The sequence below is a fragment of the Plodia interpunctella genome, chromosome 22 (genome assembly GCF_027563975.2).
Source record: "Plodia interpunctella isolate USDA-ARS_2022_Savannah chromosome 22, ilPloInte3.2, whole genome shotgun sequence".
Classification (NCBI taxonomy): Eukaryota; Metazoa; Arthropoda; class Insecta; order Lepidoptera; family Pyralidae; genus Plodia; species Plodia interpunctella.
The window spans coordinates 4846209-4860233 of NC_071315.1; the positions used below are offsets into that span (position 1 = coordinate 4846209).

At 36.4% G+C, this 14025-nt stretch overlaps 2 protein-coding genes across 5 annotated transcripts in view; both read left to right on the forward strand.

Moving 5' to 3' along the window:
* Positions 1 to 14025, forward strand: part of LOC128679621 (uncharacterized protein) — a 112437-nt gene that overhangs the window by 16906 nt on the left and 81506 nt on the right. The gene's annotated exons all lie outside the window — the stretch shown is intronic.
* On the forward strand, positions 4733 to 8305 carry LOC128679626 (uncharacterized). The gene is made up of 2 exons (XM_053762005.2): positions 4733 to 6309; positions 6388 to 8305. The coding sequence occupies exons 1-2, from the start codon at positions 5968 to 5970 to the stop codon at positions 7099 to 7101; spliced, it is 1056 nt and encodes a 351-aa protein (XP_053617980.1). The 5' UTR covers positions 4733 to 5967; the 3' UTR covers positions 7102 to 8305.

Here is a 14025-nt window from a genome sequence, read left to right on the forward strand (position 1 = left end):
TCCATTGTAAATAATCACACAAATGCACCCACACCCCCGACGTGTCATCTACATTTACACAGTTACAGTACACGCCTGTGAATTGACATATCTTGCGCGGTGCCATTTCGCTGAAGTCTCAACCTCAGATCAGATAAACGAAGAGATATAGACAGATTAACTAGATAAGACATTTGCAAAGTAAAAAATATATATACATATGTTCAAAAGATTTTATTTATTTTATATAAAAGCAAAAAAAAACCTTTATATTGCACAGACTTAGCCGTATTCTTATTGTAAATTAACAATTTAGTGGACAAAATGTGTGTAAAGGTAGGACGGTATAAATTTATAAAAGTGAAAGAAGAGGTCCTTTAAACTATATATATTTAAATATTTTAAGTCCTTTTTTCTCACTTTATTGATTTACAAGTGAAATACAAATAATGGTTAAGGAATATTTGTACACAAGTGATGTTTATTTATCTATCAGTAGATTTGAGAAAGAGATAAAAACAGAGAAAGAGTATATATCTAAATGTTAAAAATATAATACCGAATGACGCACTAAGTTAACCGGCTTTTATATCACAACTGCTGCAAGGCGTGATCCATTTGTTACGATGTCTCCTCTCTTCTGTGACCTACTCTGCACATAATGAGGGTGACAGGCGTGGGAGGCAGCCCCGGGCTCTTTGACAAGACGGGCTCGTTTGTATAGCCCGTTTTAAAGGGTGCGATATGCTTTGTCGCCTGTACTGTGGAGGAAGTGAAGGGGATGGCTGTGACAGTGTAGGTATACTCGAATGAACTGTTAAGTCTTTCGTCTACTATTAGTATTGATAAGAGATGAAACTTTTATTCTTGTCTTGTAATTCTCCAAAAGTTCGCCTGGAAGAAATTGCTCGCAGCAATAAGGCCGACTTTTGCATGTTTGTAACTCTGTATCTATATATTTTTTATTATAGTATACGTACGTATCAAGGATTTTTTTCGTGGCCATTTTTGGGTATTGATCATCATCCTAAAAACTTTGTGAAATATGTTGAGATTTTTGTTGACATGCATCCGAAATCTAGACAACGGAATATGATTACATTTGGTGAACCGATACAATATTGGTTTGGTAAATGATTCATATGGGACAGAAGCCCAGGTGTAACATAATATCGAGTAAATTAATAATGAAAGTAAAGCCAAAGGGGAAGCAAGACCACTTCAAAGTAAAGTTAACCATATCATAAGCTAAATACGAAATGCTGTCAGAAACAGAGAGCACCTTGATTATTGATTTGAATCTCCGGAATATATTCATTGGGTGAGACAACTTGCTGTATTATTTATAAGTTGACTTTATCATTAACTGAGCTTCCAACGTGATGTTTGAAGCACTCCAATTCTATCTCAACACCAGCCGTAGCCACTTAGGATTCGCCATTCTTCTTTCTTGTTATAAAATGTACCTGATTTAAATAGTCTACTCCATTATTCGCCTCTTAATTATGTCTTCTACAATCTGTATTGTTATATACCTACTTTTACCTACTCTTTATTGCACCATGTATCGAAACATTGATACAGAATCATTGAAGTGAACAGTTTTAAATCTTCATGTAGAAATATTGTTTGCATGGATTTCAAAATTTCTTTGTCGAAAATATATGTCCTTGCATAGAAAAGTGTGTGAAAGGCTTCTCAAAAATCAAACACTTAAAGTATAATCCAGACCATATAATTAAAGGTGAAGCCACCTTCACACTCATTTGAAATGTACATGTCGGATCGGACCGCTGTTGCGTCATTCACTGCACTCGAGTCGTCCCGTCAACGGTCAATTTCCGCCAATGAAATATAGGTCTTATTGAGTCGCGATAAGGTATACAATCGGTGCGGGTTACATGTCCAAGCGCTCATCTGCTTCGAGGCCAAGAGACAGATAAATATCGCGCATTTATTCGCAGGGTTACCGTGTCTCCACTTCAGTATTCCAAATATAGACTGAATATTTTAACACTTTGGCGGACACACGAACTTGTGTGTCTCATCGAGTCTCCGCTAAATTGTTAAGTCGTCAAATTTAGCTTGATTCTTGATTAGTTATTTCATCATCAGCTAGCCATTTTAATTAAATGTTGCCACTGCTGAAGCAGAGGCCTTCTTTAATTTTATTAACATCTATTATAGGCGATGGTTATGACCAAATGATATTTCACCAATCGGCATTCAGAGTTCGACGATTGACGATTGCAACTACAGCCGGGATCAACGATTGAACTGAACGTGCCTCCAACAAGGAGGAGATATAATCGAGATATTGAACAAATATTGAGAAATTTAGTTACAGCCTTCATAATATCTCCTCACCAATCCACTCTTCCATTTCAATGCAAAAGATTTGTTATTTAAAAATTTTGAGATGCTTCCTTATTTGAATTTCAAGTGAATAGAGATATTTTTATTTTCTTTTTCGACACAGCTCTTACTTTTGTCATTTTGATCTTAAATTTTCCAACTAAAAACCTATCATCTTCCTTTCTATTCCGATGCTTATCATAAATTGGCTGGTGGATATTATTTTCAAATTTTACAGGCATCAAGTCACTGCTAATTTACGAGTATAAGCACATATTCCCATAATGTTGATTTGACCTCTTGTTGCTCATCTTTATCTTCAATGTATTACTATACGCTGATTACATTCTTGTATACATCTTTGTACCTATCAAGGATATTATATGATATTAATACACTTTGCAACTTAATTCGTTGTAATTATCAACCATTTAGTCCGAGAGGATCTGTTATCTGTGACCTCGAAGATCAAAGAAGCAGTAAAATCTGCATAGCAGGTGATTGTCCAACCTTGTTGAGGTCACAGGAACTGTCGTTTACAATAGGTCTCCTTCAACCTTAAAGTGGTAAAGGTCTTCTATTTATTATTAACATATAACATTTATACAAAAATCAAATTGATGAAAAAAAAAACTATAATTAAAAATAATCTTCCAACGCGCCACAGGGAGGCAACGTGCCCAAGAAACTAGCAGTGTTTCCTCGCTGTATTGCGAGACTTACACGCTGAGCAAAAAAAAAAGTCAGCTCTCTCAAATCTCCTGTTGCCTCCATAAAGGTTAAGTTAACTCGTGTATGAAATGGATACTAGTTGTGTATAAATGAACTTTTTTTAAATACATTATATCATTTAAAAAAAAGAAACATAAAATAATGATGAAATAGTACCACTGACGTTAGTGGCATATGAGTTTAATCTCGACCAATATTGTAAATGCGACAACAGGTAAGTTTGTTTGTTACCTCTTCACGCTCTATATACTCAACTGATCTTCTTAATATTTTACATATATATATAAGTTTGAAGTACGGAGAATGACATAAGGTTCTTTCGTTCCGGAAAAACAACTGCTTAAGAAAAACTAGAATCAATATAAATTAAGTTTGTCAAAATGTTTATTATCATAGACAACCTGTTGCACAATTGTTTGCTGTTGCAATGACTAGGGTGTGATAAGACTTGCCGTTGAAGGATATAGTCGTAAAAGTTACACCAGTCAGCTTTTCTGTGTAGGTTAAAGTTAACATCAAAGTTGACTGGTGCAACCTACTTTTAAGGAAAGGTCAAATATAACCTCCATAGGAAATCATCAAGTTGTTGTACAGTATTATGACAGAGACGACTAGTTTAGTTATTAACGTTATCATGTTAATTTTCTCTGTCACTTTTAAAGTACATTCACACAATTCAGTCGATATATCTCGTAACATTACCATCTTATCTATAGACTTCGCGTTACCACTTCTAAAAAATGAGGGTTACACACATGTTTTATGTCTCGAAAACCTGTTATAAATTTTGAAACATTGTCAAGATTGTTGCGTTTATTAGTACCACTAAGTATTAGTGTAAGATTTGGTGAGGTCATGAAGTTATCGACTATCACTAAAACTTGCATAGAAGACTTATGACATCGGCATTTAGTAATTTGTAACTTTGTCAAATATTAATACTTAACTGATTTGACGTGAAAACGTGTTGGTGAAAGTCTAATTTCTGAATAAATGCTTATGACTTTAAAAGTGAATTCTTGTGAAACCGCCAAAAATACTTAGTAAAAAAAAGTACCGTGATAACGACTTCTCGACACAAGCATGTTGATTGTAACTCAAGTCTGCAGATGACAGCCCTATCACACTCGAGTTATGTATTTGCCCAATCCACACTGTGCACCAGGTAAAGTGAGTCAATATTACGAAAGATTAGCACTTTTAGTTGCTTGCTTGGATGGCAATTGTCTTTCAAACCTACCTATTTCAAACAGTATTCGCATTAGTCGATGTGTCAAATACATTATCAATAATCTGACTGGATTTTTGTAAAAGTAAAATTGGAGGGACGAAACTATGACTGACTAAACAATAGATGTATTCGATAATGTTTCTTCCAATTTTATAGTCTAAAACAAAATTTGTTTGTGATTTAACTAAAATTCGCTGAATTCATTTGTTTATATTTTTTCGTAGTAAAATACAGAATACGATACATGTAAATCCCAATCCAACGTCCGACATAAAAACCAGTTTTAATTCTACATCAGTCTCCCAGTTAACATATAAGCTGATGCGATTTGCATCACAAATGCAACTGGGGTCGGTCAAGTTATCGCAACACGCCGACCGCCCGGCCGCGGATCTAAAATGTATGAGATGTCTGTCCGTACAGTCAACGGCACATCAACCAAATTCATTGAAAATTCGCACTTATTACCGCCACATAATGTCCATGTAAGGCAACTTAATTGCTTTTCACTGTACCGCGTAAAGTCTCGCCTCGGGTTTCGGATCAAGGATGTTAAGAGTGTGATTTCAGTTGGCGATCCGGTCAACGCAGTCTAGATATTTTTATTTTTTGATGCTTCCAATTGCATGTAGAAATTAATTTAATTACTAAAAGATAAACCTTGAGCGCTTTATATATGGCATATTTTAAACGAGATATAGTTTCGGAAATCCCTTAAGGAAATACATACTTATTATTAATACTGTCTTACATTATGTTAACTGGAAAGGAACGTGATCTGAACTTTCGTAATTATTTGATAGGTACATTTTATATTCTGCCCTATGTATTATGTGTTCCATAATTTTAAAGGCGTTTCGCCTGCCATGCCTGTTATCTGCTTGTTTGTCAGTCAGTGCCATGAATAAGTATAATTCGCATAAGAACTAGTGAATGTGTGGTTCGCATGCCACAGAAGACGACAGGCGCGGCGCGGGCGGCGGCGCGCGACTGCCTTTAGTAATAGTTATAGTTATAGCCTGCACCTTGACAGGATCACGGACCTTTGAGAGGCGTACACAATAGGTATTCCAAATTTAAAACAGTACTTTGTACTGTTTTATTTCTTCAGTTATATTTTAAATATGAATTTGTCTAAAATACTTGTTTCACCAAAATTTCGCCAATTTATATGTTCAGTCATGTTTAAATTGCAAACTGATGATTCCTCTTATTGAAAATGTATGGTCAAATTCGCTGTTGCAGTAAAATTAGGGTATCGCATTTCAGCGAAATCGTTTGGCATGGGGATATAAATGTATTCGAAATTGAGCCTTGTTCGTAAGTAGGCAACATTGCTAAAATTTGGCGGGCCTTGTCTGTCCGAGGCCGGGGGCGGCGGGTCGCTGTCGACGCACACTCGGCCGGCCACAAATCTTCCGTTTCACTCCGTCCCAGCCTCCGAGCGGTGAGAAGGAAACAGCACGCTCCAAAGCACGCGACTGCGTGATGTCGGCTACTCCCGAAATAGGCTGCCCCCCGCGCGGGGAGCCTGCCCATCGACGTACGTGCTTTTAGTATGCTGCGCGCATGCGAACCGCCCGCACCCTCTGCGCTCCTAGTACTTACCGGCCAAAACACGCAAAATACAAAAACAAAATTCCATGCTAAATAGCATGCTGTGAATCAAAATGGTCGCCATACTCGCCAATCCCAAATGGAGCGAGGATTTGACCATCCAAATGATCATTGAGTACGAAAAACGCGAATACCTGTGGAATCCGGTGTCGGAACATTACAAGAACAAGAAGATTAGGGAGCAGGGCTACGTCGAAATCATTAACTCGTTAAATCTTGTCGACGTCACCGTGAAGGAATTGAAAAACAAGATAAAAAATATACGCTCGTCGTACAGCGTCGAGCTGAAGAAGATTCGCGCGGCGAGGAAGGCCGGCGCGCATGCGTACAAGCCTAGCGTCACGTGGTTCGAGCACGCAGACAGGTTTCTGCGGGCGATCGTCACACCGAGCTCCGTAAGACTATTTTTTGTTTACAATTCCTCGCGTTACACATGCGCCGTGATCGGAATAAATTTTATTTTTCTTGTTTAGGTCGACACAAGTCTGTTGGAGATTCCGGCGAGCGACGACAGCGACGCGGTGCAAGATTTGAGCGAGCGAAAATCGCCGGAGAAAAAAAGTACTAGAAAGCGTCGAAGTTCCACGCGATCTTCTACCCCCTATGTTTTGAACACTCCGTCCCCTCGCCCGAGCACTCCATTCGGTCTCAATCAGTCAACGTCACCTTTCGGAATCCTGCCAACATCGACATCAGCGCCCTTCCTCAATCCTCCAGTCGGCATTGCTACACCACTAACTACCTCTTTAGCGACAATTTATCCCATTCCAACAAAACAAAAGAAGAGCAACAGTTATGACGATAGGAACGGAGACCACAATGATTTGCCCCAAGATTTGAGTCAACATTCGGAAAACGTTACTGAGAATGAGTTTGAAATGTTCGGGAAGCTGATAGCGAGTCAACTGAGAAAGTTGCCTTTGAGTCTGGCTTTGGACACTCAGTTGAAGATTCAGACTTTGGTGAACGCGGCAAGGATACAAGCGGTATACCAACAGTATAGCTACGCCGGCCCTTCTCAAGAAGCCTTGTCGGTGCAAGCACTTTCGAACGGTATTCTCGCCAGTATGGCATCACAGAGTAGCTACGCGTCTAGAGCCGCTATGGCCATACGCAGCGACTCGCCAGAAGACATGAACAGGGATATGAAAACTGAATATTCAGTAGGCTCTGAAGGCGAAGATTAGAATCCTCAAAAAGACATACCTCAAAAAATAGAGATATTTAGATACGATTGCTCATAATGTATACCAATTACCACTTAGATAGCTGACTCTGTGTCAATATATGGTGTTTTAGATGAATATTATGTACTAGATGTTTAGGAATACGAATTACAATATGAATCAGTACAAATAAGTACAGGAAGTGGTATCTTGCTCAGGTGAGATGATTTCGATGTGATTTCAAAATTGAAACTAGTCATGTTTGATGTTTTATGTAGATCTCGGTGTTTTGGCTGTGTTAGTTATTTATTTTATGAAAAGACATATCCTCTTCTTCCTTCTAAGCGCGTGTTTTGAATGAAGGGGCTCTGCAGTATTTCTACTGTGTTATCGGAATTTATTTTTTACATGGATGACGTTTATTTATGTTTGTAATTTTATCAAACAATGTATCTGTATTAAGTAATGTCAAATATGTTGTTACTTTTCAGTACCTCGTCTATTGATTACAAGATTTCTTTCTATTTTACTAAGGCTCATATAATTTTAGTGATGCGAAGTTTTTATATATTTTTATACAACAAAAGAAAATGAAAGTGACTGATAGATCATTCATTTAGCGTAAAGAATATTTTTTTTCAATTCAACAAATCCTTGAAACCTGTAGTAGTTGTGATATGAATATAATTTATGATTTAATAGCCTTTTATGTCCCAGTACTGGGTAAAGGGTTCTCTCTCTTATTATTGTGATATGCATAACCTATATATTATTCTAAATATAATTTTAAATGAATGACTAACGGACAAAGAGCTGAGGGTCTACCACGAAACATAAAGCTCGTACCACGTTACTAATGTCCACACGCTGTCTCTTTTTCCCATATGGTGTAAAAAAGTTTAGAACGTGTGGACGCAATGACGTGCACGTGATTTATATCTTACGGTAGCCCTCCTGGTAATGCTATAAGTATGATAAAATAGCTTGTCGAAAATGTGATTTTTAATAATAATTCGCCAAAATGGGTTTACGCACTTACGCCCAAAATTCCAAGCGTAAATCCATCTCTGGTAATGCATGTTAATGATTCAAATACCTCAGCAACGGTTACTTACAGATAATAATTAAATGTTCGGAGTATATTTATCTGTTGTTTGTTGTGCCACAATTAGATTGTAAACACGATGTGATTTATTGAAAATAAATATTTTATAAATGTCTTGAATTGATTCTGTTTTTTTGTCTTCATTATAATCTCGCATGCCCACTGTGCTACTTTTTATTATTTTTTCTACATTCAGCCAAATCGCGCTTATTTTAAGCGTTAGCACATTATTACAGCGCCACTCAAAAGTGTGACAAAATATGAAAGGGACAATATACCAAAGAGTAGGCTATTTGTAAACCTCTTTGTAAAATCCTCATTGAAAGGACTATGTATGTAAAATCATACATATTCTTAGTGAAGTATACAAAATATATTTATACTTTCTACTAATTGTTGTTTTTAAAATACTGGCAATATTTGATGGCAATCATATTTCTACTTCTTGCTATACAATCTATCTATGCTATCATAATGAAACTAATTTCACAAATCATGGTGAAGTTTGTAGACAGACAGAATTCCAAAATTTCCACGCGAGAGAAGACGACTGCTGAGTAATAAAAGCTTTAGTTTAATTACTTTTCACTGCAAAAAAAAAATATTCCCTCACAAGCAGAAGGTACTACGGAACATAAAGGCGTAGAACGTTGCTAACGCCCACATTCTGTCTTTTTTTTTCCATATCGTGTGGACGCTACGTCGTGTTTTATGTTTTATGGTAGCCCCCCAGACAATATTGATCAGCACGCAATTACTTTGTTCAGCGTCGCAGACATGATTATGTTTGCTTTATCGTCATTATCAGCTTTGGACATGCAGCGATGTCAGTAGGCGGTGATTGACAGCGTTAATTACTGTAGTTAAACTAACTATAACTTAACGGGCACAAGTATCAAAAGCCTATAACAAACATAGTAATTACGACATAAATTATGCATGTACAGTTTTTGATTGAAATTGGTTTACCAAAACCATTTATATCAGCTTTACAAACATCACAGTTTTAATCACAAGTCGGACACTTTTGACACAATGTATGAAACAATAACAATAGGGAGTTGATTTTTGAAAAAAAAAAGTTTCCTGTGTCTGATCTGTGTCTGAAATCTTATTAAAATCGGTCCAGCGGTTTGTGAAAGCGTTACATTTCATTTCTTTCTCATTTTTGGTATTTGTATAATTTTTTATATATACTAGCGGCCCTAAACATATAATAAATTAATACACCTAAAACTTCCTCTTGAATCACTCAATCTACTAAAAAAACGGCATCAATATCCTTTGCGTAGTTTTAAAGATCTAAGCGTACATTAGCGACAGACAGACAGCGGGAAGCGACTTTGTTTTATTAGGATTTTTATTGTATGGATTGTAGACAAAAACAAAGTCTACGGTTGGATGGCATGGAATGACTTGATATTGAAATCTATTCCAAATTCAAATTAGATCTTGTGACGCGAGATTTGATCGACAAAATGGCGCGATCCAGAATGCAATGTACATTTGCATGTATTAATGTTAGGTGCGAGGTGTATTATTATGGTAATACCTTAGGTGCCTTGGCGTTTCAATCAGAAATGGCTCAAGACTATTCAGTCAATGTTTGTTCATCGCTTTTGAAGACTAGACTGTGCTATAATAACACCCTTGATTTAGAAAGCTGTAATACAAAGCTAAACGCATGTCGAATCACCTGTAAATTTCTAACTTCATCTACATTCACATTAACTTTCAGTATATAAAAAAACCTCTCGTTTACGCTTAGCTTTCGGTCCGCGTATTAAGCGTATATCCTTTTTTCAGAAAGTAATATAAAAATATCGTTTATTTTCTCTTCACAGGAATTTCTTGTTAATCTAATGCATAAATTAGCTAGTTAGCTATAGTACATTAGATAACAAGAAATTCCTGGGGTGTGGTGCAGCTGCACCCCATGGCTTCGCTCTCATGGCAATTTCAGAATAAAAAATTACCTTATGTGTTATTCCAGGTTATATTCTTCTAGTGTACCATTTACAATCCTTCCAGTAGATTTTGCGTGAACATACATCTGCTCATCAACTTTCGCATTCATAATATTAGTAGAATTTTGCTCACGTTGCTAGTATCAAAGACACGTACCACAAAAGAGCAACAATCAACAAAATATCCTCTCTGAGAAATTAAATTTGTAGATCAGATGGCGATCGGCTTAAAATTAAAAAAAATTATATGCTTTTTACTAATGACAAACCAAGTGATCGAGAAACAGCCTGTTCACGATATTTTACTTTATAATTTGTAGATGAAATTAGCAATCCCTCAAATAAAATTCAAATGATCTCATGACAAATCAACTTGTTCACGTGCAACCTCGCACATAACTGGAAGTCATAACCCAAACTAGACTTCCCACAATTGTTGCTAATTGGGTCAAAGTTATCAAATTGGGTAAAAATGTATTAATAGTTAGTTTTACAGAAACAAGTAACGACCAAAATTACTTTTTCTTTTCCTCAAACATAGGTATTCAGCACGACAAAATCTGGCATCCAATCTAACTTGAATATTGAGGTCCCGAGCATAGCACACGGCACATTAAGAGTACGTCTATTTGACCATCACCTGCCTGTAATTTTGCAGGATTCCGTATCTACACAAAGTAAGACAAAATGTCAACATCTACCCCCACACGGACACTTTATTAAATTCTTACAACGCCTTTGGAGGAGAGATGAAATTCACTCAGTTGTAACGACTTTGCCTCATGATTTTGTTTGAATGAAGTCATATCATACTTACCATCTTACAAATATTATAAATGCGGTTTATTACCTCTTCACTGTCAATATACTCAACCAATCTTCTTGAAATTTTGCATATAATGTAGTTTGAGGTGTGGAAAAGGACATAGGGTACTATCATTCCGGAAAAATAAATGGTCCCGTGGAAAATTTACGCGGGCGAAGCTGCGGGCAACAGCTAGTGTTGTCATAAAAGCTAGGTAGGAGTTGCACAACCACTTGAAATCACTGAAATTTAAATATTAATCTTGGAAACAACTTAAACAATATGGTTATAATTGCAATACATGTCTAGATAGATAAATAAATAATATATATTTATTTCATCTATGGTTGTCTACTCGGTCGTGTTTGTTGACGAATGGATCATATTATTCTTCGTAATAGTACACAATATAAATCACAAAATCTCATGGCTGAGGGTCGTGGCAATTACGTGGAATGAAACACACACAACAACTTTCTTGGTACTAATAATGGAGTAGTTTGCCATTGCCTTCTCTATTTCATACACAAGTTAATAATCAACCGGTGTGCAGGTTTCCTCACAATGTTTTCCTTCACCGGAGGCAGGTGGTGGTCGATGAAAACTACTATAAATGACTCAGATTAGTATTTGGTGCTCATGTGGACCGAATAGGATTCGAACCTGGGACCTTTCGACCCACAGGCGGGCGTCTTAACCATTACACCACCACCGCTTCAAAATATTTTTTTTCTGATTGGCCCGGGTCTTGAATCTTTATCTAAACACATGTATTTGTTATAAAATATAGTATCGTTGAGTTAGTATCCCTTAACACAAGTCTCGCTGTGTGATTTGTCCTAATATATTTATTTATTTATTCTAAAATGAAGGACGAGGCAACCCTAGAAAATGACCCCACTGGGCAAGCTTCGTACGGGACGTGTGAAAGCGACCGCTGTGTGAGAGGGGCCAGCCGGTAGCGATGGTCGCGTCACGTCGCATGACCGTCCGACCGCGGTGTCCTGTACTCAGCTCGACTGTTCTTGATACTTGTGTTATAATTTAATTTCACAACTTAGGTACTGATAGAATATCATATTGTAATAATATAAGACAAATAAATTATCATATATGAAATAATTAGGAGAATGTCAAGAATACTATATTTGACCATAGGGCTAAATAGCGATTGAAACTCATTGTTTAATTTGATTCTTTGTGCGAAAATAAGAGTGAAGTGAACATAAATCGAAAAATAAATATACAAAACAAAATCTATTTAAATTACATTGGCATATTTGTGAATATATAACCTGTGTTAGGAGATCTCTCACTCTTCAATAACTGTGTGTACAACTATTTTTACATTAAATATTCGATTGTTCTCATTAAAGTTTAATTGATAGTATATATTTATTTTTACTTTGTACATATATCAGAGCAATATATTACTTTTATATTTAAGTAATATTATTAAACAATGTCGAGTTTAAACATGATAGCTATCATCACGGGCCCAAACCTATCTACTAACTAGTTTACAGCGCGCTCTTTATTATAATTGTCGATGCGCGGTCGGCGGTCGCGATAAGGGATTACAGCCCTCCGCTGGCAGTTCAACCCCCTGGTAGGTGCACCAGGCTAGCGCTGTTGTCGGGACATTTTGTGGTTCAATAGTGAAACTAGCAGGGGATTTACAAATAATTTTAATTGTAGCGCAATACAGAACGAAATATGTTTAAGTTAGTTATATCCGACAATGACAGTGATTATTTTTATTACTGGCACTTTGATTTTTTTATATATTTATGTACATAATAGTGTAAATTTAAGTACAAAGTTACTCCTTATTTCTATAGAAATATTTATTGATATCTTGGATTGATATGGATAAAATAATCTTTAGTTAATTCATTTAACCATATAAGTTAACCATATAAGTCGTTTTCTTCTTTCCATCTGCTTCGTCGCTGAGCCGATTTTGATATTTGAAATAAATACGGCGGATAGCTATCGCTGACGTTGGACGAGATACAATAAATATATTGTTATAACTGCTATAGCAGTGTATGGTCCGCAAAATGATCCGAGGTCAAAAATAGGCTATCGTTAATGGAGTTGTGGGAAACATAAATAATACAATATTCTTTCTGCTGGAATATAAAATAGCAAAATCGTTCATTAATTTTCCAACCATGGTGTTGGTCACGGCGAGTCATGCATTATTCCCCTTGTCCCCCAAGATTAAACATCCTGCTTAACCTACCCCCCGTTTCTCAACCCCCTGCAGCGTCCGCCGGCATTTTTCCCGCACTTGCACTTTGCTGGGAGGGACGAAGTGTGCGAGTATATTGAATTACAGCTATTTCGCAGTTCGTATGTCATCAGGTTCCTCTGAATAGAAGAAATTGGTTATTTTTTCTATGTGGAACAAGAACGATTTCCATTTGGCATTTTTTGACCATAAGCTAGATTTTTTTTCCTGTGTAGAAATAAATTAATTGGAATGGTTTGCGTCAAAGTTTTGTTGAAAGGTCAAAGTTCGAAGTTCGTGGTCGGGATTATATTTTTCGGCTTTGTCTTGATATATGAGATTAGCTGTGGCTGCTTAACGAGTTACAATGTTTTTTATAAAATCTATTTCAACGCTGATATTCACTGCTGTTTCATCTTCAATGTCTAGCTTTTGCAAGAAATCATTAACACCAATAAATATATATTGTGTTACTATTTAATGTATTAGTATAGAACATTAGGATCGAGATCAGAATCTTCATTTTTCTTTACTTCTTTTTTCCTATATTTACATTTACTAATATTTTCCTGTTTTTTTACCGCTTTAACCTGCTTATTTTGCCACCTTACCTACTTCTTAAAGCTGAATATTAGCGCCATGGCTCGTTTTATGGTATAGAATGGGCTTTTGACTCAAAATATATTGGTACTTCGCATTTAGCATCCGCCTTAGCAAGGAGGGTTGACCCTAAATGAAGAGAACAAGAAAGTCCCTAAACGAAGAGACAGTAAGTGGTAAATACTTAATAAAAATTAATATTCACGACATTTTACGACAAAAGCGTGGACTA

Coding starts and splice junctions, on each gene's coding strand:
- LOC128679626 (XM_053762005.2), top strand. CDS start 5,968: ATGGTCGCCATACTCGCCAATCCCAAATGGAGCGAGGATTTGACCATC. Junction 6,310..6,387: donor CGATCGTCACACCGAGCTCC/GTAAGACTATTT, acceptor TTTCTTGTTTAG/GTCGACACAAGTCTGTTGGA.